Source organism: Heterodontus francisci, chromosome 4, assembly GCF_036365525.1.
Source record: "Heterodontus francisci isolate sHetFra1 chromosome 4, sHetFra1.hap1, whole genome shotgun sequence".
Taxonomy (NCBI): Eukaryota; Metazoa; Chordata; class Chondrichthyes; order Heterodontiformes; family Heterodontidae; genus Heterodontus; species Heterodontus francisci.
In genome coordinates this window covers 101574520-101601681 of record NC_090374.1, presented here as the reverse complement: position 1 = coordinate 101601681, position 27162 = coordinate 101574520, and the positions used below count along the sequence as shown (strand labels likewise).

Here is a 27162-nt window from a genome sequence, read left to right as displayed (position 1 = left end):
ACTGCAGAGCCCGATCATAGTATTACTGGCTGTCGGTTGGGAGCTGGGTAAAAAAAATTTCTTGCTTGAGCAAACAGTCATGACTTGCATCTGTGCATTTCCTAAGTGGCACTCTAGAATGACACCATGTCATAAATGTTCCAGCAGCAGTGTAATGCCCATGTTGGAGGAGGCCTGTAGGTCAGATTGCAGCATGCAATATAACTCGGTGATAGCTTCCTTTGAAAAGCAAAGCCTCACAAGTACTGCTCCTGAGAAAACTAGAGATAGGAGCATCTCTGTCTGTACACTCTGATGTGGGAGTACTGGAGGAGGTAACAGACTGGCAGTCCCACAGTAAGTGGTACAAAGGAAGATGGGAAAGTTGGCAGCACTAGGGAAACAATCATGAAAATGAATTCAGAAATAATGTTCCTGGAAAGCTAATCAAGATAGCTAATGGGCTCTTTAAATTCACTTCAACTTTTTCTGTAATGCCTAGCAACTCTGAACACCAGTTTTATAAAAGCGAGATTACTAGGTGCAAATGAAGTGGAAATGATGGAAAATATGATGTCAATATGCAATATCACTTCATTTGTAAGCAGCAGCTCAAAAATGGGAACGTACTTCCCCTGCCTAATGGAAATGATGTTGGAAAATGGGAGATTTTGACAGAACAGAAGCCCTGCGCAATCTATTTACATCATTACATTGGGCAGGTGAGACACAAAAATCCAGGTTTGGATGTGCATGGAACTCAAGTTAAAAACAAGTGGCTTCAATTTGTGCTATTAGGTTTTAAGCAATTAGATTAGTGTTCTGAAGAGAATTATTATTTCAGAACAAGCTTGCAGAGTCTATTCACGTGTCATGTTTTCACTTTAATGTGGCCATTTACCAAACTCGTGCATTTTATAAAGTAATTTTCTGAGCATCACATATCATATTAGAGCTCACAAAAGTAGCTAATGCCTTACATTACTAAAATTTCATTTACATTTAGTCAGGTATTTTTTATTTAAATCGCATGGAAAATTAATACCAAAGCTACATAGATGGAAATTCACTGCCCAGTGGTGTCTTGTGACAGATCACAATTTACTTGGAGGTTGAATTTTCATGGAGGAGCTGTCCAGATCAGCTGCCGTAACTTTGAAAGAACACTTGCAGAAACTCCAAAGAAATGGTAATCCTGCTGTTTCTCTGGAGTTTCCTCCACCGTAGTTGTAGCAAACAGGAGAATCTGTGCAAATTAATGGTGCTATTGGTTTCATCGCCTAACAGCGCTAAGAACAAATCATCTGCTTTCTGAGTTGCTCAACATTACACTTCACAGAGGCATCTCATTTACTAAATCTGATCTTAATAGCATAGAATGATCAGAGCAATTAAATATAATAGATACATATAATCTATATCTATACAATCTATATACCAGAAATTGCATGTAAATTAGGAAATGGAAGGGAGGGAGGAACTCAAGAAAATTACAATCACCAGGGAAGTGGTACGGAGCAAATTGTTGGAGCTGCAGGCTGACAAGTTCCCGGGTCCCGATGGACTTCATCCTAGGGTCTTAAAAGAAGTGGCTAGTGCGATAGTTGATGCATTGGTTTTGATTTTCCAAAATTCCCTAGCTTCGGAGAAGGTTCCATTAGATTGGAAAATAACAAATGTTTATTCAAAAAGGGAGGGAGACGGAAAGCAGAAAACTACAGGCCAGTTAGCTTAACATCTATCTTAGGAAAATGTTAGAAACTATTATTAAAGACATTACAGCAGGGCACTTTGAAAAATTCAAGGTAATCAGGCAGAGTCAACATGGTTTTATGAAAGGGAAGTCATGTCTAACCAATTTATTGGAGTTCTTTGAAGTAAAATGCACTATGGATAAAGGGGAACCGGTCGATGCACTGTGTACTGTATTGGTCTCCTTATTTAAGGAAGGATATAAATATGTTGGAAGTAGTTCAGAGAAGGTTTACTAGATTAATATCTGGAATGGGAGGGTTGTCTTATGAGGAAAGGTTTGACAGGCGAGGCTTGTATCCGCTGGGGTTTAGGAGAGTAAGAGGCCACTTGACTGAAACATAAGATTCTGAGGGGTCTTGATAGGATGGATATGGAAAGGATGTTTCCTCTTTTGGGAGAATCTAGAACTAGGGGTCACTGTTTAAAAATCAGGGGTCAGCCATTTAAGACAGATGAGGAGAATTTTTTTCCCTGAGGGTCATGAGTCTTTGGAATTGTCTTTCTCAAAAGGTGGTCGAAGCAGAGTCTTTGAATATTTTTAAGGCAGAGGTAGTTAGATTCTTGAAAAGGCAGGGGCTGGAAGGTTATTGGGGGTAGGCAGGAATGTGGAGTTGGGTTACAATCAGATCAGCCATGACCTTATTGAATGGCAGAGTAGGCTTGATGGGCTGAGTGGCCTACTCTGCTCCTAATACACGTTTGTACGTACGTATTAGAGAGAGTGAGCAGAGGAGAGAGAGAGAGAGAGAGAGAGAGAGAGAGAGAGAGAGAGAGAGTGAGGAGAGAGAGAAAGAGAGAGTGCGCGCGCAAGAGTGGGAAAGTCCCTATACAAGATACAAATGCCTATCAAAAGTTTACCTGAAATAATGCGTTTTATAATATCTACTTGCATTACAGGTTGAGGTAAGCCATGTGACTGAATAGCCAAATCTCTTCAGTTAAAACAAATAACCGGTTCTGACAAAAGATTCCCCCCCAACCAAAGTTAGCCTATTTTTTTCTATATGCTGACCAATCTCCTTATATTGCCAGTACCTTTGTTTTTCATTTCAGATTTCTTTGATAATCAAACCCCTTTATGCATCTATTACAAGCACAAATATTGAAGGAAATTCTGACATTGAAACACTTTCCTTATTATTTAACATGCAAAACACAAGGAAATATAAGTTCTGGTGATTTCCATAATGACTGAGCAATCTGCAAAACCAGTTTTTCACCTAGACTTAAGTTGAAAAAGCAGTCACAAAAGACTGAAAATGTTGAAGGCTGAGATGTGACAGCTCGCATTTCCCTCTCCCTGTCAGAATAAAAAAATTGGAGTTGTCCTCTTCAAGGGTCTGAGCCAGAACCCCAAGGTTCCAGTAGTAGTGGGGCTCCGGGAGGTACAATGGATTTCAACCAAAATCCAGGTTTGCTACCATTACAGCAGATTTACAACAGAAATCTGGCGTGGAATCTTAGGGCCTTAATGTCAGAACACTACTCTTCTAATTTGCTCATATCTATCAATATTTCAACAGGAAAAGGATTCCAAGCAGCGCCACAGGACCAATGGTTGCAATTCAGCAGATTGTGACCAGTTTTAGATGGAATATACATCAAACACAGGGAAGCTTTTGGATATGTCTACTTTACAAGTAACTTATGCCAGTATAATCTGGAAAACTTAGCAAAATAACTGGAAATAGTAACAAGTGAAATCAATGAAGGTTCACATCAATATTTTAATAACTCTGATGATAGCAGAATCTTTTCTTAAACATGCCTGTGCAAAGCAGTACCTTGTGTAGTGATATGGGAAAGTGAGCAGACATTCTCTACACTCCTAATCACCTCCGGAAGTTTAGAATGAGGTGAGAAAACAGAACAGCAAGTCCTGGTGTACTATTCTCATACAACTCCAAGTCAGCCAATTTGATCTACATTGATAAAAACTTGTCACTTTGGTAAGAGAATGTTTCAAAAACAACTACTGTTATTTATTCAGATAACCAAATTAATTTAGAAATGCTTTAGAATTTCATAAATTTATTTCAGAGCATCCAGCAATAGCAGCACAGTGGATTAACACCTCTCAACTTCCAACACTCAAGTTTCAACCTAGTTTAGATGGTTGCGATGAAAGCCCCCTTTCTGCTGAAAACACGTCGGACCAGTAGGTCAGTCAAATTTCTGGTCAGTAGTTTAATGGCACAAACATTCATAATTTGGCACAAACTATTAAATAAGCAATCTCAAAGATACAGCTGATGTGGGAAGTAGAAAAATTAACTGTTAACCAGTTAAGGAAGGATTCTTCCAAGCTTGGAATTAATGCTATTGTTCATTGGGCAGCAATTTATGCTACCACTGGGTGTAAGAAAATGGAAAAATGTTGTGTCCTCCAGTATTAGCATCCCTGTTAAAACTTCCTAGTGCCCACTTGGCAGTTATAATGGACTGGCATCATACAACGTTGAGAATCATAAAAATCTGCAATATAGCCTATTGATTCACTAAAATGTACTTCTTTCAAAGGGTACAGTCAAATGCTTAATATTTTCCCTTTCAACTGGAATTCTTGTACAAGTTTACAAAAAAAAAATAGATTACGGATTCACATCTAAAATATCTTTTTAAGATCGATGTGCATTATCTGCAAATAATGTGAAGAACAACGTAGGCATGTAGCTCAATATTTATAAATGCAAAGTTCAAGCACCTTTTCTTACTGGTAATATTGTACTGCTGAAATTCATTTTTTGATAGCATGGCATAAAAAAGAAACCTGTAGTGCTACGTGTCATCAGTCTCTTTGGGCTAATGTGTTTCTTCATATACTGCTTTCCATGTTTCCAGAATCATACAGAAGCGGGTACAGCTTGAAGTCGGATTCAAAAAACAAATTTCCAAACACTATTTTCTCATTTTCACTCATGTGCAACACTAAATTGAGAAAAGTCTGTTCTTTCACAAAGCACAAAATGATTTAATTATCCAAAGGAAGGTTCTAAAATGTGTGTACTTTGTTCAAAGAAAATCATTTTTAAGAGTTGGATAGGCCAATAATAAATGGAAAGCCAGCTTGTTAACTGATGACCCAATGATATCAAGGAGCACTGAATATGCCTGAAACCAATTACTGAACTCTGATTACACCTTACTGTGTATCATATACCTTTATTTACAAAGAAACGGACTACAGAAATGAAATGCAGCAAAATTTCTTCTGGTATACCAAAAAGTAACAAAAATGGAACCAAAGTATTACTTAATTACTATACTTGATTTTAAAAAAAATTACATCCTGTACTTCCACTGATACAAAGCCGTTAAAACAGAGATAAACAATCCAAGGTGCTTCACAGAGGTGTAATCAAACAAAAATTGACAGAACTAAAGAAATATTAGGAGATGTGATCAAAAGCCTTGTCAACCAGGTTGGGTTTAAGGAGGGTCTTCAAGAAGAAGAGGTTTAAGGGCAGACAGGTTTGTGAAGGGAATTATAATGGTACTTAGATGGCTAAAGACATGGGTGCAAAGGGAGGGGATTGCACAAGACACAGTGGCTAGCACCGCAGCCTCACAGCTCCAGCGACCCGGGTTCAATTCTGGGTACTGCCTGTGTGGAGTTTGCAAGTTCAACCTGGGTCTGCGTGGGTTTCCTCCAGCTGCTCCGGTTTCCTCCCACATGGCAAAGACTTACAGGTTGATAGGTTAATTGGCCATTATAAATTGCCCCTAGTATAGGTAGGTGGTAGGGAAATATAGGGACAGGTGGGGATGTGGTAGGGAAATATAGGGACAGGTGGGGATGTGGTAGGAATATGGGATTATTGTAGGATTAGTATAAATGGGTGGTTGATGGTCGGCACAGACTCGGTGGGCCAAAGGGCCTGTTTCAGTGCTGTATCTCTAAACTAAACTAAACTAAACCATACTCAGAGGAGTGCAGGGTTCTTGGGAGAGGATACAGTGGTGGTGATCGGGTGCAGGGCTGGATGAGGTTAGAGATATGGAGGGGTAAGGACATGATGACAATACTACTTGGTATTGATATTCAATAATAGATAATCAGCAAAAGAATGTATTGATTTATCCTTATGCGGCTTCATTATTAAATGTTGCAACCAGTGAATCTGCGGAATTTCATACCACCTGGCCTAAAATCAAACTGTTGCATTTTAAAGTGAAAAATCAAAATGTGACCAAATCTTAAACCTTAGAAAAACAGGAGATTAAAAAAGTCTAACAGGACATGCCATGCTTGGTTCATCTCCAAAAATGCTTTATTAGTATAAAGTGAGATAGAGTACTGATCAATGCTTATTAAAATCTCACAATTGGCAACACAGAGTGCAGGGTAGCAAAAACTAGCAGGTGCTGGGAAAGCAGAGCAAGTATCATCAGTGCACAAAACCACCACAAGATTAAGAGCTCCCAACTCTTCACAAACTCAGGGGCTGAATCTTTTCATTGTTTACACCAACATAATTAGCATGTTCTCCATGCATGAAAGAATTGGGAGCTTGAGGTTGGTGCAGTGCAGTGAAAAGCATAAATTCATGAAAAGCAAGTTCAACATCACACTACTTGAGAACACATTAAAGCCTAAATCAAAATTCAAGGCAGAAAAGGTTAAAAGCAAGCAGAATAGTTCAACAACAAGGTGTCACAGGTCTTTATGCTCCCAATTCATACTGTTCAAGATCTCATCAGAAGAATAAAAAATTTTGATGATTAAAATGATCAGAATTCTAAAAATTGCTCTTCTGAAGATAATGCATAAATTTAACTGATGTATAATTGCAATGCAACTTGATGTTTTTAAATACAGCTTAGGGAACAGACCGGGCAGCTCTCGTTAGCTGAACCTATTCCTGTCTGCCTGCAGACTGAAACCACTCACCACATGTTCAACACTTTCTGGCAGCTATACAAAAAGGGAAGAAACAAACAAACAAAAAAAAAGAATCAAAACCAGAGCCCATAGTGAGAAAACTGCTTTCAAAGATGTAAACCTAACAGCTTTCTTGTTCAAGCTTTAGATCTACACAAGCAACACACAACAGACACCAAAGCAATTTGTTTTTAAAAAGAACCAAAATACAGTTAAGCAAGAACGAGTCTTAGAGCCCATTTTTAACAGGATTCAGAACCTTTTAACAAGGAAAAAATGTCCAACATTTTCATCTTCTTGTAGTCCTGTTTTGCAAATGAGGGATTCTGTTCCAGTTACTGCTCAAAGTTTAGATTCAAAGCATTTGAATTTGAGACCATGAGCAATTATATTGAGGTTACATCCTGACATCTGGTTGCATACTTTGGTCTATAAATACTTGGGAAATACTTAAAAACAAAGCCCCTAAAAAACATGAAGGACGCTTCCATTACATTTCTGAAAGTCATGTGGATCAGAGTTACACAGCTGACTTTGCATTACTGTGAGCAGTTAAATTTTAATTTTAAATGTTAACATCCTATCAGCTCTTTACTGTTAGAAACAAGTTTTAGGGAGTTCTGTTGATTTACCCAGTTTGCAGATGGTTCAGTTTGTTTTGTTTTGGACCCAAGTGGTGAGACAATCCATGGAGTGTCCCACACTGATGCATACAGTAGTATTATTTTGCCTTGGACTTCACTCACTTCCTGCAAATAGAAGGTGTCGCTATGGGAACCCATATGGGTGCTAGCTACACTTGCCTTTCTTGGGTTTAAAGGAACATTGTTTGTTCTGGTCCTACTCAGGTTCCCCCCACCACCTCCGCCACAACCTCTTTTTCCAGTACATTGATGACAGTGTTGTTGATACTTCCTGCTCTCAACCCCCAAACTGGAAAATTTCAGCAACTTTGTTTCCAATACCCACCCTTTCATCACCTTCATGTGGTCCAGCTCAGACTCTTCCTTTCCCTGATTTCTCCATTTCCTTTCGAGGCTAGGCTATCAACCAATATCTACTATAAGCCAACACCCATAGCTAGCTTGACTATACTTCCTCCCATCCGGCTTTCTGTAAGGACTCTATTCCATTCTTCCAGTTTCTCTATCTCTGTCACATCTGTTCTGATAATGCCATCTTCCACAGCAGTGCTCCTAATATGTCTTCCTTTTTCTTCAACTGAGGATTCCCCTCCACCATGAGTGATAAGGGCCCTCGACCTTGTTGTCCCATTTCCCGTGCTTTTGCCCTCATCTCCCTCTCAAAATCATAATCGGGTCCCCCACCAATCTTCACATTCAATGGATCATCCTCCGCCATCTCCAGCATGAAGAACAGCACCTTATCTTTTGGGCACTTTACAACCTTTCAGAATTAACATTGATTAAAATATCAGGTCATAATCACCACTTCCATTAAAAAAAAAGCAGCAGATGCTGGTAATGATCCTGCCACCAAAGAGATCTTCCCCTCCCCTTTCAGCAATCTGAAGGGACCATTCCCTCTGTGGCACCCCGATCCATCCTTCAAATCATCCCCGAAACCCATTCCCCTTTTCATAGCAGTTTCCCATGCAAGTGCAGGAGATGCAACATCTGCCCTTTCACCTTCTCCAGTTGAAACAATTACTTACTTGTACTGCTTGAAATTTCATACACTGTATTTGCTTCTCACAATGCTGTCTCCTCCACAATGGGGGAACCAGACACAGATTGGACAATTGCTTTTCTGAGCACCTCTGTTCAGTCCGCAAGCATGACCCTGAGCTTCGGTTAACTTGTTGTTTTAATTCTCTGTCCCATTCCCACTCTGACCTGTATGTCCTCAGCTTCCTACACTGTTCTCATGAAGCTCACTGGAATCTTGAGGAACAGCACCTTATCTTTTGATTGGGAACTTTACAACCTTCCAGAATTAACATTGATTCCATCATAACCACCGCTTCCATTTTTTAAAAATAAAAAAACAGCAGATGCTAGTAATGATTCTGCTTTTGCCATTTAAAGCTCTTCTAGACCCATCTTTTGTTTTTTTTTTTAAACTTGTCCCATCACCATCTACTTTTGCCCTGCACCATCATCCCTTTTGTCATTTAATCACTCCTACCTTCCACCCTATCACAGACCTTCCCTTTTGTTCTTTACTCCCCTCTTCCTCCCCGCCTCTGTACTTGCTTAAAAGCTGTTACATCGCTAACTTCTTCCAGTTCTGACGAAAGGTCATCGACCTGAAACGTTAACTCTGTTTCTGTCTCCACAGATGCTGCCTGACCTGCTGTGTATTTCCAACATTTTCTGTTTTTATTTCAGATTTCCAGCATCCTCAGTATTTTGCTTTTGTTGTAGTAAAATTGGCCTAGAAGACAATTGAAAAATACCCTTGTTTTTAAGTTTCATAGAAATGGATTTGTTGCATATCGACAAGCTACAACTTCAAAGACTGCGAGATATTACAGAAGATTACAGAAGGAGAGACACTGGAGAGAAGTTAAAGACCTTCGGGTTTTTTTCATGGAATCTTTCAATTTACTTATATAACAGATATAATGTAGTTTGTGAAAAAGCAGCAATTTACATGAAGTAAAACATGTACATACTTTGTTTCATCCATAACTTCTACTTCAGCTGGGGCTGTGATTGGTGCGTTGGAGTGTCCTGCTGTAGGATCGTCTGTATTCAGTTCCCCATTTGTTGAACTAACCACCTGAAAAGCAAGTAAAGGCAGCAGGAATGATCAAAATTGTAGTTACTTACATAATCATCTTTTCTAAAATGAGTCCCAATTTTAAGCAACCCTCCGAAGTGCTAATATTTAATTTCTGACAAGTAATTCGCATCTTAAAATAAAATCATTTAAAAATCACAAACACAGAGTTTTAATTTACTACCAAATTTCTGATGCCCTCCACTTTTTTTTAATGTATCTGTTCCGCTCATGGGAGAAAGACGACCAAGGTCATGAAGCCTATTTCAAATCCTGGCATTTAGCAGCACAATTGATTGAAAGAAGAAAGGAAGCACCACCTTTGGGTAATAAAAGGCAAGATAATTATTCAACCATTAATATTCTGTCAATACAGTGTGCTCATTCTTCCTTTGGAGGCTGCTGATGAGCACACTTAACCAAGAGTCACTTCCCGTTTGGAGTTGCACCAGAGATTGATCCTATTATATCAAACCTAAGATCTTTGTCATTTGATTGGCTGGAAGTCAAGTGTTTCAAATAATTTTTTAGCGCAATTGTTTAATGCTCCAAAATTGCAGGTGGAAACATAAAGGTAAAAGCCAAGGGATTTTAAGCTGGTCAGCATCACATTTCAAGGGCTGAAAACTAAGAAACCCAGTGAAACAGGAATGTTAACCATTAGGATTTTAACGTTCCAGCACTGAATTTCAATAAATGCCATATTAGTTGTTAGGATCTGCAATAGTATGCTGTTGGATTAACACTTAAAGTCATATTCGAAAAAGTAAAATCATATTAAAAATGATCACATTTTTATATCCAATAGATCCTTTTGGTCTAAAAATCTCTAGGAAAACATTCCAAGGCAAGACTCAGCTGCCACAAGAAAGAAAATACAATGACTTTAAACCTAGTTATTTCAGTTTGAATTCAAGAAAATGTAAACTGGCCCAAAGTCTTCATACCCAATTATTAGTAGGTCCTTTTAAAAAATATATTTATTAGACATGTAAGGTAAAGTGGAAGGGGGAAAAAAGATAAAGGGCAATTTTCTGCTAATTAATTAGCAAATCTGTCAACTATTAGCAACTACTTTTTTAAAATTAAAATATGGAGATCAGTCAAATGGATTCAGAGAAACAAATGAACTGATGAGCTAGAAACAGTTAGCATTTCATACTACTTCCATACAAAAGGCGGACAGTTTTCAAAGTAAAAATCCAGAGTTGTCAAGTAAGAAAACTGTTTTGATGGAAGCAGACAAAGACAGCTGACATTTTCTACATAGCTTTAGCTTTTAAAAACATGAATTTGTGCTACTGCAGGAGAAAAAAATGACAGACAGTGAGAAATCCAAAGCAGTTGACACAAGAGGGTCATTCATCAGCAGCAACCATCATGCAAGCTTGATACTGGGAAAACACTGCATTTTACTTCTAAAATCTTAAGTGGCAAAAAATTCTACCTCCTTAAAACAGCATACACTCCAAGCAGAATAAAGGATGAGCGATGAGAATATGAAACAATCTCAAATAACTTTTAACAGTGGTTTACTGTCATTCGAAGCCTGAGATGGCATTTTTATTGTAATCACTCTTATACTTACAGACTTTTTTTCTAATCTATAGAAAACAAATCTCCAAGCAGAATGGGCCAGCCAAAAAAGTATTTTTGTTGTAGGGCAGCTCCTCGAATCCCACCCCCCGAATGGGGACCCAGTCTCCGAGCCTCCCATCAGTATCTCGTGGAGATGTGAGCTATAATTGACTGTTGCAAAGCTGCTCAGCTACTAGGTGATGAAGGACTATTGAGAAAATAACTGAAGTTAGTTAGATATGAAACTGAATATATAGACTTCTATGAAATGCTTATTAAAGAGACTGGGGCCTGAGTTTTCGATCCCGACCCCCATCAGCAATGCGATGTTTAAAATGCATCGGGCCTAATTGGCCCGGGGGCAAGTTTGGCGTGAGGTGGGATCCAGTAACGGAGTGCCTTTTGAAAGGGCAAACAGCAGCCATGACTGGGCGTGCCATTTGCTGAACAGATGGATCCACAAGGGAGTGAAAGGGCCAGCTCAGCCACAGGCAGACATCTACAAGTAGCCCCATGCTTCTCCGATGCCTCCTCTGAGGCATTAACAAAGGCAGTTGGGACTGGCATCATATCTTGTTCCTGGCATTTGGGAAAAGAAACCCTCCAAGAGGCACAAGGAGGACCTGGATGGAGGTAGTGATGGAGGTCAGCAGCCAAGCAGTGATCCGATGGACACGGGTGCAATGTCGAAAGAGATTCAATGATCTGATAATGTCGGGAAAGGTGAGTGGCCAACGGCACTAACTCTGTACAGGGCGGCACAGTGGCGCAGTGGTTAGCACCGCAGCCTCACAGCTCCAGCGACCCGGGTTCGATTCTGGGTACTGCCTGTGTGGAGTTTGCAAGTTCTCCCTGTGTCTGCGTGGGTTTTCTCCGGGTGCTCCGGTTTCCTCCCACAAGCCAAAAGACTTGCAGGTTGATAGGTAAATTGGCCATTATAAAAAATTGTCACTAGTATAGGTAGGTGGTAGGGAAATATCGGGACAGGCGGGGATGTTTGGTAGGAATATGGGATTAGTGTAGGATTAGTATAAATGGGTGGTTGATGTTCGGCACAGACTCGGTGGGCCGAAGGGCCTGTTTCAGTGCTGTATCTCTAATCTAAAAAAAAAACCTATGAGCTGACCTCAATGTCCACAGTGCTCCCTAACATTGTCAGATCAAGTGTCCAGCTGCATCACTGAGACAGCAGCCACCTTCACACATGGTATTCAGAAGGGGGCATTACTGAGGGGCACAGCAGTTCATGTGAATGTCATGCTGGAAGAGATAAGGAAGGGCAGCCTACTCATGAAATCATTTTCTCCTCATCCTGCAGGAAATGAGAACCCACAACTCACAGGAAATGGATCAAACGGGTAATGGCGTGTCCGACCTCCACACTCTGACCCCGATGGAGGCGGCGGCGGCACTGGAAAAATCGCTAGGGTGCCAAAGCGTCAGTCCATGGGAGATGGCAAGACTGGAGGCTGTAAGCAGCAGGGTCATTTGAAAGTTCTATTTTGAAGCGAAGGGCATGGAGGAGACTCCTGCCCAATGCATGCTGTGGCTCTTTGACCCCCATCATCCAAGGGGTTGGTTGTGCTGGGGCACTTGTTGAGTAGGCCGTGTTCTCATTTCCATCTTCTTGTGTTTCCCACAGGGCCAGTTGCAGAGGGGGTGGAGAGTGCACAAGCACAATTTTCGCTGCCCTCAACGAGGGGAGACTTAACTGAGCCAGCATTGTCACATCATTCCTCTGCTATGGGCAGTCTATAGCCACAGCGATGCTCCGATGGGTGAAGATGCTGGGCCTTGGGTGTCACAGACAAGGAGGGCCTACCTCGAGAACTGGAGGCAGATAATTTCCCGTTTGTCAGAGTTCCGCGAGGCCTTGAGGAACCATGGGAAGGCAATGGAGGAGTCCATGCAGCTCATGTGCTCTGTCATGACTGAGGGATTCGATCACATGAGCTCCTCCACTGAGACTGAACAACCTCTTGGAGAGCCATATACAGCACCACTGAGTGGGTGCAGGAGCAGCGCATTGATATGTACAGAAAGAGTGAGACTCTGTAGCATTAAATGCTCAGTGTTGCTGATGGCGCTGATATTCTCAGAGGTAGATGCCAGCAGCTTACCAGTCAGTGGCCTCATCCAGCATCCAAGAGCGCCAGAAAAGAGCTGAGGCAGTCGACGCAGCAGATGAAAAGGCCACCTCTCATGGGGCACTGGTGTCACACTTCGGCCCTCGCTCCCTCTGACTCAGGAACCATCTGTGCCACAAGGCCCTGTGACAGAAGCTGCCCCTGCAATGACAGTGTGGCAGCCTATGGAGGTGCCCTCACGAGCACCACTAAGATGAGGACAGAAGCCAGAGGCAGAGACTAGAGAACCGGCTGCCTCCACCTCATCCTCTGCCAGAGGGAGCATCCTGTAGAAGTGTTAGAGAAAGAAAGGCGCCATGAAGTTGATTTCACTTAATGGGTCACCTGGGTGCTGTTGGGCACATTTGTCTGCTCTTTTGTTTTCATTTCAATATCAACTGTTTATGTGTTCAAACTAATATGCGTTATTGATACTTCATGTCAAAAAGGGGATGGAGTTTCATTGAGTGGGTTGAGTGGGGGGAGGGGTACAGGGGGGCCTGGGATGGCTGTACTTCCACACTCTGATGTTGGAGAATGTTGGTAGTGGAAATCTCATTCTTCGTGGTCATGGCTGGCACTGGGACTCCTTAGATAATCAGCCATTGCAGAATGATTTCTCTCGATGCTGGAAGGTGAGTTTTGGGCTCATCAGTCATAAGGGCTTGGGGGCGATCAGGTGAAACACTGCTGAATCAGCGTGTCTCTTGCAGCCATGCCAGCCTGCAGTTCACCCTGAAGTCTAGGACAGCATCAGCAAGTGTCCTCCAATGCCCAAATGCCGGCCACCACTGGAACAAACCCTTCCTCCTCCTCTTCATCCTTCCAGTCCTCCTCCAAGGTGGAGTGGCATTCCAAGTGGTGCTTTTCACCCAGCTCCAGGTCTTTTTGTATTGTCATATTGTGTAGGGCACAGTAGACAACTATGATACTAGACACTCTGATTGGCTCGTACTACAGGGCATCATCCGAACAGTCAAGGCAATGGACGCGCATTTTCAAGATGCCAATGGTCCGTTCATAGGTGGCTCTGGTTGCAGCACCTCTCTCCATCCGTGTCTAAAGCGATTTTGGAAGGGAAGCCGGAAACCTGCACACCTCCAATTAATTGGCTGGAGGGAGAGGAAAGAGCGGGGGGGAGAAGAGGAAAGAGCGGGGGGGGCAGGGGGGGAGAAGAGGAAAGGGACGGGGGGGGGGGGGGGTGGAGGAGAGAAGAGGAAAGGGCGGGTGGGAGAAGGAGAGGAGAGGGGGAACCAGAAAGAAAGCATGAAACTGAAAGGAACACACCTCCCTTTAGGAGTGAGGGAAAATAGAGGAGTCATTCTAAGCTTCTCATACCATTTCCTAGATCAAGACATGGATCAATATATATTCCTGGATCAAAGCAACAATGACACAATCATCTCATTTCCAGGTCTAGCAATGCAATGTGACTGAGACTTTGTTCAACTTCAATTCCGCTCCAAGTAAGCATGCATCACTTAGTCACAAACATGGAATATTCGAACAGATAATTGTGTGGCCATAATGGAAAGTGCAACATCTCATACCACGGGAGTTGGGTTAACCACATGGTTGGGTAGTTGTAAACGGAACCTGAATCTGCAATTGATCATATTCTACCTGACCTTGAAATGGAAAAGTGTCCATTCCATAGCCATGGCAACAGGCATGTTGAAGGGCACTAAATGTGACCAAAAAGAAATGGACTGTTGTATCAAATTTAAACCATTACATATTCAATTCTCTACATTTGCTGGAATATTGGAATGCTGTATTTGAAATTAACAGCACAGAAGTAAACTTCCAACTTAGGTTCTGTTCTAGGACAGAATGGATACTCATGTGAACATCAATTTTAATCCTGCTGAGAGGAAGATCCATTTGCCAGGGGAAAGAAAGGAGGAAGGAAAAAAAGAGGGTCTCTTGTGCATACCCACCACCATTAACAGACTCTGAACCATTAACACTTGCATTCACGAATATTCACAAGTTTAAATGTTGAAGTGTGAACTCTGTTTCACCTTGGTAAGTGACGAGATATGCTTGTGTTACTTATTTAAAATCTTCTGAGCAAAAAATATTCAGGACACAAAATTTCTCCAGACACATCACAATGAGGCTGAAAATAATGTGTTTTTCCACAGCATAACCAATAGCACATGTCAACAGTGTTGCAGTTTAAACGAACTTCAAGTTGAATCTGTGATGCAACTATATAAAAACAGTAGTGGAGAATAGAGTAGGGAAAGCTACAAATCTACAATTTCATAGTGCCACCGCGATTTCTATACTCCACACATAATAGATGTATGCATTATGCATGAAGGGGACGCATATATCCACGAACAATTCCAGTGACATACATGCTCAGCACCCAATCCTAATACAAAAGAAAACATCCAGCAACTTCTCACATGCCTGGGAATTAATATTGGATTCAGTGGACCAAAAGTGGAAGTGCTGGAGTAATAATAATTATTTTCTACCCCTACATGTCATTGGTGCACTGAAATTATTGTGGCAAAGTTTATTATATCCCAGCGCAAGAACATTTTATTCCCTGTTTATATGTGCACGTACATACACACACACACATATAGCGAGATACACAGATATATAGCTAAGTATACATGCACATATTCATACATATGTGGTGTTACATAACAGATCATAACTCACTGCATAAAAATAATACTCCTCATCCTCCCTCTGGTTCTTTTGCTAATTATCTTAAATCTGTGTCCTCTGGTTATCAACCATCCTGTCAGTGGAAACAGTTTCTCCTTATTTACTTTGTCAAAGTTCCAAATAAACTCCAAATAAACAAGCTTTTCCCGGCTCTATTCCCTCCACATAACTAACTCCTCACCCCTGATATTAAATGTTACATTTAGAATGGGTTAGAAGGCAAGAGACTCATTGGACAAGACAGCAGATATAACTCAGTCCACAATGTTTTGCCTCCACAGACAGAATAGTGCAATTACATGACAAGTTGAAATAGTGAGATTCCAAACCAAGAGTGGACAAGGAGCTTCATGATAGAAAAAGTTGGCTAAGTGCATGCAATCAGAAGATTTGTTTGTTCCCCTGAAGTAATTCTGTGCTGTGCACCTTCGCCATGAAAACCAATGTGAAGACCTACTCCCAAGCTTCAGACAATGCTGCCATATAATCAGGCTTGTATGGAGTTCTCCTCATGTACTAGCAACACCTTCATTGTGTGCAAGCTCCTGGCCTCCACTCAATGCTTCATCATGATGGGATTGGCTTCTCAACTTCTGGAAATCATCAGGCCGGAACAGACAACTTTCCATTCTATTGCAGAGTTTAAATATGTTACACCATGCAACCCTCATTCTCTATTTTTGACTGTTTGACTTCTGTCTATAGCATATATTTGAAATGCCGCCGATCAAGGATAATTAGAAGTTAATTGATGCACAACTATGCACTAGGAATCCTCACACACATCCAGTTAAACAAAGTTTAAAATTAAATTCTTTTTCCACAGTATGATAAAAAAACTAAAGCCAATTTAATGCTGTCCAGTGAAAGCTGGCATAATACATTTATAAACAAGGTTACACTGGATAAAAATGATTGTAAACGCCTCTATATGCTCTCATGTGTGATTATTTTAGGCACTTATATAGTCACACAAATTCCAACATGAGGTGTCTATTTGGCCCATTATGTCTCTGCTATGGACTTGACAGAGATTAAGGCCTTTCGACTCTGACTGGTTGAACAAACGTCTATTTTGCAACAGTCCAGAGTTGAAGGTTTTGATTTTTAATGTCAGGGAGGGAACAAACAGCAGTTATTATAGGCTATTGGTATATTACGTTACTGTCGCAGTATGTATATATTTTACATACACACAATATTTTGGTGCAGGTCCAAAGGAATGCAACAATATGGTGCTCATAGATGTAAGACTCCTGGTTTAATCATGCAGAGAGGAGAGGGATAGAAGCAGAAGTTACCTGTACAGAACCACCATGTCTGTCAGTTGCCAGGTGAGCTCTCAAGTGACAGGAATTGGTCTGCTGAGTGTCTCATGCTCCCTGGTGGTTTGCTGACTGCCATTTTTTAATTTTATAAAGCATGCATGGAAAGGAAGGAAGGAAACATATCCCAACAACTCAAAAAACCCTCATGCAAGATTAAAACAAACTTAAAACGAATCAAGATTGTACAAAAAACCCACAAAAAACAAAAACAAACTAAGACAGAATGATTGTATAGCTAGCATAATACTAACACTCTTGCATAACCACAATACACACGCAGGCTTTTGCTGGAATTTAACATTCTAGTCACTTCACTGATTGACCAAATCCTAACTTTAGTGCTCACTGAAATTAATCCTTACATCTTGGAATATCTCAAGACTGAGGCAAGTCATTGCAGATATTAGACGAGAACAGGATCAGGCTTGGTTGTGACACGTTCCCACTCTTCTTGAAGGCTGTAAAACCTTATGACTATGAAACATTTCGGTATCTGCAATTTCAGGACAATGTTTAACATTTGTCAGTGGTTGTTCATCACTGGAATTAAACAGTATCTATGAGTTTTCAGAACACAAACCCATCAGACTTTGAGATACCAAAACTGATTGTATTACTGTCTCGTCAACTACTTACACTCAAACTATATCAAGAATATGACAGGTAAATTACCTGCCATGGGTAAAGAGGCAGAGGTAGAATTCACTGAAATGCAGCCCGTATCAGTAGTACTGAGTCATAGCAGTTTTCTTGGTTGTGAAAAGCCAGTTATCACTTTTCATAGGACCGGGTGGAAAAGAACTGAAAACCATCACTGATGAGGTATTTTATAATTGTAATACAGGCATATCTATACTGTACTCAAATGCCAGTGCGTGGTAAGGAAGGGGTTGCACTCATCTCTGGTGAGGCACCTTAACTCTGCCCTCTGGTTTAGAAACCCATCAATAACAGACTGCTGTGTGCAAGGCTCTAGACATGTTACTTAAAAATGACAATCACAGATGAACAAAGTGGCCAAGTTAAAGATAGCTTTTGCATGCACCACAGGACATGATAGGCAAAGTTCCACCACAGATTTTCTGATTGTGATGGGAACTTTTATGTCAAAGTTGGGTGTACAAATGAGAACGTGTGAAATTAGGAGAACATAAGGGAGTGGTATGAGAAATTAAAATGGTCAAACACTCAGAACTATATCACTCAAATGTTTGGTGATAGAAAGCACCCTCTTTATCCATAAATGCATTCAATAAGGCAACGGACATCACCAGTTAGCAACATTAATAATCAAAATAATAATTTCTGCTCTTAAAATGTTCATATTCTCTTTACGCAACATTCAGCTTTTCATGGCATTAACAGTGATCGCCAACTATACATTGATACTATGGAAATCAAATTACAGAAGCTGATGAAAAAGGCGGCAGTACGGAAAATCAGAAGATAACATCATGCTGAAAGACAGAATCAACATTGCTAGACTGAAGGATCCCACTTTCAATGTGGAATTTAAACTGAAGCTATCAACAAGGTTCAGCAGAAATGGAAAATATGCTTGACAATGTAGAGGGTGCTTGGGCTGCCATGAAGAAACCCTATACTATGAGGGCTGAGCTGGTACTGAGATACCAAAGGCAAAAACAAGGAGTGGCTGAGTACCAACACATGGCATGGAAATATGGAAAGGGAAAAGCCAAGCTCAATCTACACAATGCATCTGATCCCAATGATATCAAGTGGAAGAATCAAGATTAAGTTGGCAATCAATGGTAGACTCCGAGAACAGGAAGAAAAAAATCTTGCATTGACCAGCATGAAAAAATAAAACAAACTTCATCGTCAAACAAGCTGAAGCAGAAATGGATGCAGTAAGGAGAAAATATGAGGACACATTTCAGAATGGAAAGAAACTTGCAACTACTATTAAACACCACACACCACTGCAAAGATCCTATCAAAGTTTCACGTCGTAAAACTAGAAGATATTAAAAGAGCATTTCAATAATATCTTCAACAGATCACTTCCAGATAGTAGAATTGACCAACTCCACTGAACGGGATGCTAACTGCAATGATATTACAATGCGCAAGCCGAGATCGCCACAGCCAACTTCAAGAACAACAAATCACCTGGCAGGATCAGATTTGTGCAGAATGACTCTAAGAAAGTGGAGATGGGAATTTGATTACCATCCTATGTTTATTTCATTTAGTGTGGGCAAAAAGGAGGAGCATCAGAAGTTTGGGTCAAAATAATCATATTCAAACTTCACAATGGCGGGGGCGGGCAGGTGACGGCAGAAGTGACAGCAACAACTGGTGTGATATTACATTATTTTCTGTCCCTGGTAAACTCTTTTATACTATTACCGTCAACAGATTTAAGGTGGCAATCAATGATAGACACCGAGAAAAAGAAAGAAAAAAATCTTGCATTGACAAGATCTTTATGCTGTTATGAAAACAAGAAATGCTGGAACCACTCAGCAGGTCTGGCAGCATCTGTGGAAAGAGAAGCAGAGTTAACGTTTCGGGTCAGTGACCCTTCTTCGGAACTGACAAATATTAGAAAAGTCACAGGTTATAAGCAAGTGAGGTGGGGGTGGGGCAAGAGATAACAAAGGAGAAGGTGCAGATTGGACAAGGCCACATAGCTGACCAAAAGGTCATGGAGCACAGGCAAACAATATGTTAATGGTGTGTTGAAAGACAAAGCATTAGTACAGATTAGGTGTTAATACACTGAATATTGAACAGCAGCAAGTGCAAACCTGAAAAAAAAACAGTGGGTAAGCAAACTGAACAAACTAAGATGAAATGAAATAAATGCAAAAAAAAAAGATTGTAAAAAATGTAAAAAAAGAAAAAATAACTAAAAATGAAAGTAAAATGGGGGGCTGTCATGCTCTGAAATTATTGAACTCAATGTTCAGTCCGGCAGGCTGTAGTGTGCCTAATTGGTAGATGAGATGCTGTTCCTCGAGCTTGCGTTGATGTTCACTGGAACACTGCAGCAATCCCAGGACAGAGATGTGAGCATGAGAGCAGGGGGGAGTGTTGAAATGGCAAGCAACCGGAAGCTCAGGGTCCTGCTCGCGGACTGAGCGGAAATGTTCCGCAAAGCGGTCACCCAGTCTGTGCTTGGTCTCCCCAATGTAGAGACGACCACATTGTGAGCAGCGAATACAGTGTACTACATTGCAAGAAGTACAAGTAAATCGCTGCTTCACCTGAAAGGAGTGTTTGGGGCCTGGGATAGTGAGGAGAGAGGAGGTAAATGGGCAGGTATGACACCTCCTGCGATTGCAGGAAAGCTGCCATGGGATGGGGACGAGGTGGTGAGGCTAATGGAGGAGTGGACCAGGGTATCGCGGAGGGAACGATCCCTTCGGAATGCTGACAGGGGAAGATGCGACTGGTAGTGGCATCACACTGGAGGTGGTGGAAATGGCGGAGGATGATCCTTTGGATATGGAGGCTGATGGGGTAGAAAGTGAGGACAAGGGGAACCCTGTCACGGTTCTGGGAGGGAGGGGAAGGGGTGAGGATAGAGGTGCGGGAAATGGGCCGGACACGGTTGAGGGCCCTGTCAACCACAGTGGGGGGAAATCCTCGGTTGAGGAAAAAGGAGGTCATATCAGAAGCACCGTCATGGAAGGTAGCATCATCAGAGCAGATGCGTCGGAGAAGGAGAAACTGGGAGAATGGAATGGAGTCCTTACAGGAGGTAGGGTGTGAAGAAGTGTAGTCGAGGTAGCTGTGGGAGTCGGTAGGCTTATAATGGATATTAGTAGACAACCTATCCTCAGAGATGGAGACAGAGAAGTCGAGGAAGGGAAGGGAAATGTCAGAGATGGACCATGTAAAGGTTAGAGAAGGGTGGAAATTGGAAGCAAAGTTGATAAAGTTTTCCAGTTCGGGGCGGGAGCAGGAGACGGCACCGATAGTCATCAATGTACCGGAAAAAGAGCTGGGGGAGGGGGCCTGAGTAGGACTGGAACAAAGAATGCTTGACATATCCCACAAAAAGACAAAAATAACTAGGACCCATACGGGTACCCTAGCGACACCTTTTACTTGAGGCATCCGCAGTATTTTGCTTTTACTTTATGCTGTTATGATTGAGTAAAGCAAAGAACAGTTACCAGTGGCATTGAATTTCAATTACTTCCACATTCAAAAGTGCTGTCTGAACTTCCATATGGCAGTTTCAGAATGGGAAGTCAGTAGCATCATCAAGACTTTGCATCAAGAAGCATTGTGTGCATTGAGAACTGGCAATAAGCTATCTGACAGGTTTAATAAGAATTAGCATCAGACTAGGCTGCATCTTTTTTTCATTCATTCATGGGATGTGGGCCTCACTGTCCAGGCCATCATTTATTGCCCATCCCTACTTGCCCTTGAAAAGGTGGTGGTGAGCTGCCTTCTTGAACCGCTGCAGTCCATTTGGGGTAGGTATACGCACAGTGCTCTTCGGAAAGGAGTTCCAGGATTTTGACCCAGTGACAGTGAAGGAACGGCGACATAGTTCCAAGTCAGGATGGTGTGACTTGGACAGGAACTTGCAGGTGGTGGTGTTCCCATGCATTTGCTACCCTTGTCCTTCTAGTTGGTAGAGGTCGCGGGTTTGGAAGGTGCTGTCTAAGGAGCCTTGGTGCATTGCATCTTATAGATGGCACACACTGCTGCCACTGTGCGTCAGTGGTGGAGGGAGTGAATGTTTGTAGATGGGGTGCCAATCAAGCTGGCTGCTTTGTCCTGGATGGTGTCGAGCTTCGAGTGTTGTTGGAGCTGCACCCATCTAGGCAAGTGGAGCGTATTCTATCACACTCCTGACTTGTGCCTTGTAGATGCTGGACAGGCTTCGGGGAGTCAGGAGGTGAGTTACTCGCCTTAGGATTCCTAGCCTCTGACTTGCTCTTGTAGCCACGGTATTTATATGGCTACTCCAGTTCAGTTTCTCGTCAACGGTAGCCCCTAGGATGTTGATAGTGGGGGATTCAGCGATGGTAATGCCGTTGAATGTCAAGGGGAGATGGTCAGATTCTCTCGTTGGAGATGGTCATTGCCTGGCACTTGTGTGGCGCGAATGTTACTTACCACTTATCAGCCCAAGCCTGGATATTGTCCAGGTCTTGCTGCATTTCTACCTGGACTGCTTCAGTATCTGAGGAGTCACGAATGGTGCTGAACATTGTGCAATCATCAGCGAACATCCCCACTTTTGACCTTATGATTGAAGCAACTGAAGATGGTTGGGTCTAGGACACTACCCTGAGGAACTCCTGCAGTGATGTCCTGGAGCTCAGATGATTGACCTCCAACAACCACAACCATCTCCCTTTGTGCTAGGTATGACTCCAGCCAGCGGAGGGTTTTCCCCCTGATTCCCATTGACCTCAGTTTTGCTAGGGCTCCTTGATGCCATACTCAGTGAAATGCTGCCTTGATGTCAAGGGCAGTCACCCCTTCAGTTCAGCTCTTTTGTCCTCTATTTTTTGAGTATTGTTACTGACATTGTGATAAGTCATTCACCTAGCATCAAAGATATGCAAAGAAAGGCAAATGATCTAGCACACAGCCAGAAAGTTGGGTAACATTTCAAAAGTTTCAAAAACCCAGGTCACGAAAATTAGTCATAAAAACAAGAAATGCTGGAGATACTCAGCAAGTCTGGCAGCATCTGTGAAGAGAGAAGCAGAGTTAACATTTCAGATCAGTGACCCTTCATGAAAATGTGTGTCGCTATAGCAAGTATACAAGGGAAATATCTACAAACTGCACATTCTTTCACCTTCGTCGGCAGAGTGGATGAAGATAATGGAAACTGTATGTCAGATATCCAAGCTTGCACCAGAAAAGCTTGCAGAGCTTCTCAAACTAAAAATTAAATGTGTTATGACAGTGCTTCTATATTTTTTGTTAAGTTTTTTTCTGAGGACTCATGTATGTTAGAATAATGGACAATTGTTTCATTTGGGAAAACTGAAAAGGATTCCATGTTTTTTTCCATTGAGGTAACTGAAAGGACACTGAGGGGACTTGGTTTGTAAACAAAACTTTCTGGAATTCACGTGTCTTCAGATAACTACCCAGTAGGGGCTTTTTGGAATAAGGGGAGATGTTTACAGAGAAGTGACAGGTCAAGATGTATAGGGATCAGGAGGCTTGACTCTTGTGATTGTCCAATGCAAAACCAAAAACAAACAGTCAGCTGGGGTTTGGACAGTGTTCTGAAAGGAATTTAAGAATCAACCTGCCAAGCACAAAACCCTAGCTCAGCCTTTTCCCATCTCTTTGAAAAGCTTCCCAGCTTTTCTTTCTCTTTGAGAAGCTCTTAGAAGTGAGTGTAAGAAATAGAGAATTTGATGCTGCATTCTTCCCGAAAAACTTGCCAGAAATGCCTGTTGTCCTGTTTTGTAACACACCTCTGTGTGTGTGTGTGTGTGTTATACATATATATGAGGGGCAAAGATAAAAAGGGAACTTTCATATTTCAATCTGTGTGTTAATACTTTACTTCATTACTGGATAAGTCTTGTTCTATAATAAACTGAATTTTGCTTTTTATTAAAGAAACCTGGTTGGCGTATTTTATTCGGGGATAAAGAGTAGAGTATATAATTGGCCGTATTGGTGACTGGGTAAACATTTAAATATATCTCGTGATCTGTGGAGAAGTGGAACTGGAAAAAAAAAAGTGCACTCCTCCCACCTCAGTCGTAAGAAATGTGAATGGGGAAAACAAAACAAAGCGGAGATATTTTAATAGCAAAGTGTTGGCTGTGCTCCGAAATGGATCGGAAATGTGACAGTCCAAGAAAGGCATCCAAAAGCAGCTGAATAAGTTCCAGTGTAGATGTTGTGATGACTCGTGAACTTCAGATGGTTTATAAAAGTGATGAATCAAAGCGTGCTTCAGACAGCACAGATGCCACCAATGACCAACAATCAGGACACAAGATGGCCACACTCCGAGAACGTCTGACAAGAATCCCTAAACAGACTTGGAACCAGAAGACACAAGGGAAAACAGCTGGAATTTTAGGCAACACAATCAACACAGCTGCAATGCATTTGTAACTACAGCAGCCAGGAGGCAAAAGCCAAGACAGAATTGGATGTCATCACCTTATGTGCCTCAACAGCATAGGAAAAATATATGATGCATGGAAACATAAGCTCCTTAAACAATTCTTTAGTGTGTCACGTTAGTCCCCCACCTACCAAGAATGAGGCACATCAATTTTGTCATGAACATTGATTTTAAACTGTTGCTGGAGAGAGGGGAGGACTTGTTGAACAGATCAGCCGTGGCTGGAAAGTACATCTGCATATTAACAGATGGTGTCTAGAAGGACAAAGCAGCCATTCCCTGACATTCAACCCACAATGAACTTTTCATCATCAGACGTTGAAGGTGGGGGAGCTTGCATTCCAGGTTGACTAAGATGGCCGAATGCACAAACGCACATGGTCAAACCAACTAGTCACATGACCAGCCTGCTGGGCAACCTGTGTTTTTTTGAACTTGTACTATCAGTTTGGGCAGAAAGCAGAATGCTCCTGAACTGAGATCACCTCTCTCCTGTCTGCTCCCATCTCTTTCTCACAAGCTTCTGAATCCACTTAAGACACATGAACCCCAAGACAGAAAAGTCTCCTAGAGTGAACAAGGTTTAATTACAACCGGGCCCCAATGAAAAGCAAGATCTACCTACAATCAAGCACTCGAAAATGAGCTTAAATAACTGTAACAACAACTCTTCAGATATTGCCTCCAACCTTTCCACTTTATTTTTCTTCTGCTCTTTTCTGTCTCCATTTGCATGTGTGTATTGCGTATGCAAAACAGGTATACTGCTTTGGATACTTTTGGGGGGGAATGGCCTCTCAGGGGAAAGCAGCAAAAGCCCAATTCATTGCACCACAGTTGGCTCTGCTGCACAGAGGGGGGGGGGGAGAGTAAAAGGTGTGGGAATGCAATAGTTATAGGGGATTCAATTGTAAGGGGAATAGATTGGCGTTTCTGTTGCCGCAAAAGAGACTCCAAGATGGTATGTTGCCTCCCTGGTGCTAGGGTCAAGGATATCTCAGAGCGGTTGCAGGACATTCTGAAGGGGGAGGGTGAACAGCCAGTGGTCATGGTACACATTGGTACAAAAAAGGATGAGGTCCTAAAAGCAGAATACAGGGAGCTAGGAAGTAAGTTGAAAAGTAGGACTTCAAAGGTAGTGATCTCAGGATTACTACCAGTGCCACATGCTAGTCAGAGTAGAAATAACAAGATATCGGATGAGTACGTGGCTGAAAAGATGATGTGATGGGGAGGGTTTTAGATTCCTGGGGCATTGGGACCGGTTCTGGGGGAGGTGGGACCAGTACAAACTGGACGGGTTACACCTGGGCAGGACAGGGACTGATGTCCTAGGGGGAGTATTTGCTGGAGTGGTTGGGGAGTGTTTAAACTAAATGGCAGGGGGATGGGTACCTTTGCAAGGAGTCAGAGGAGGGGAGATCAAAGACAAGAACAAAAGACAGTAAGGGGAATAAAAAAAAGTGATAGGCAGAGAAATCAAGGGCCAGAATCAAACAGGGTCACAATGAAAAATAGTGGGAAGGGGACAAGTAATGTTAAAAAGACAAGTCTTAAGGCTTTGTGCCTTAACGCGCAGAGCATTTGCAATAAAGTGGATGAATTATTCGCGCAAATAGATGTAAACGGGTATGATATAGTCAGGATTACGGAGTTATGGCTGCAAGGTGACCAGGGGTGGGAAATGAATATCCAGGGATATTCAGTATTTGACCCTAGCACCAGGGAGGCAGCATACCATCCTGGAGTCTTTTTTGCGGCCACAGAAACACCTATCCCCCTTTCGAAAAGCAAAAGGCAGTGGAGTTGCATTGCTGGTTAAAGAGGAAATTAACGCAATAGTGAGGAAAGATATCAGCTCTGACTATGTGGAATCTGTATGGGTCGAGCTGAGAAACACTAAGGGGCAAAAAACATGAGTGGGGGTTGTATATAGACCCCAAAACTGTAGTGGTGATGTTGGGAATGGCATTAAACAGGAAATTAGAGACGCATGCGATAAAGGAACATCTGTAATTATGGGTGACTTTAATCTGCATATAGGTTGGGCAAATCAAATTAGTCACAATACCGTAGACAAGGAATTCTTGGAGTGTATACGGGATGGTTTTCTGGACCAATGCGTTGAGGAACCAACTAGAGAACAGGCCATCCTAGACTGGGTATTGTGTAATGAGAGAGGAATAATTGACAATCTAGTGGTGCGAGACTCCTTGGGGACAAGCGACCATAATATGATATAATTCTTCATCAAGATGGAGAGTGGCGTAGTTGATTCTGAGACAAGGGTCCTGAATCTTAGTAAAGGAAACTACGACAGTATGAGGCACGAGTTGGCCATGACGGATTGGGAAATGTTACTTAAAGGGATGAAGGTGGATAGGCAATAGCAAACATTTAAAGAGCGCATGGATGAAATGCAACAATTGTTTATCCCTGTCTGGCACAAAAGTAAAACAGGAAAGGTCGCCAAACCATGGCTTACAAGAGAAATTAGAGATAGCATTAGATCTAAGGAAGAAGCATATAAATTTGCCAGGAAAAACAACAGACCTGAGGACTAGGAGCAGTTTAGAGTTCAGCAAAGGAAGACCAAGGGATTGATTAAGAAGGGTACGAAAGCAAGCTTGCAGGGAACATAAAAACTGACTGTAAACGTTTCTATAGGTATGAAGAGAAAAAGATTGGTGGAGACAAATGTATGTCCCTTACAGTCAGAAACAGGAGAATTTATTATGGGGAATAAAAAAATGGCTGACCAACTAAATGCATACTTTGGTTCTGTCTTCACAAAGGAGGACACAAATATCATACCAGAAATGTTAGGGAACACAGGGCTTAGTGAGAGAGAGGAACTGAAAGAAACCAGTATTAGTAGAGAAATGGTGTTGGGGAAATTGATGGGATTGAAGGCCGATAAATCCCCAGGGCCTGATGGTATGCATCCCAAAGTACATAAGGAACTGGCCCTAGAAA

At 41.8% G+C, this 27162-nt stretch overlaps 1 protein-coding gene across 7 annotated transcripts in view; it reads right to left on the bottom strand.

Moving 5' to 3' along the window:
• LOC137369166 (casein kinase I) overlaps positions 1 to 27162 on the bottom strand; it is a 258600-nt gene that overhangs the window by 13106 nt on the left and 218332 nt on the right. For 6 of the 7 annotated variants that reach the window (XM_068029924.1, XM_068029925.1, XM_068029923.1 and 3 more), the window contains 2 exons: positions 9255 to 9361; positions 6626 to 6649 (listed from right to left, as the gene is read on the bottom strand). In XM_068029924.1, the coding sequence (XP_067886025.1) occupies positions 6626 to 6649; positions 9255 to 9361 (131 nt within the window). The remainder of the gene's footprint in view (positions 1 to 6625; positions 6650 to 9254; positions 9362 to 27162) is intronic. The other variant, XM_068029929.1, reaches the window with a different exon arrangement.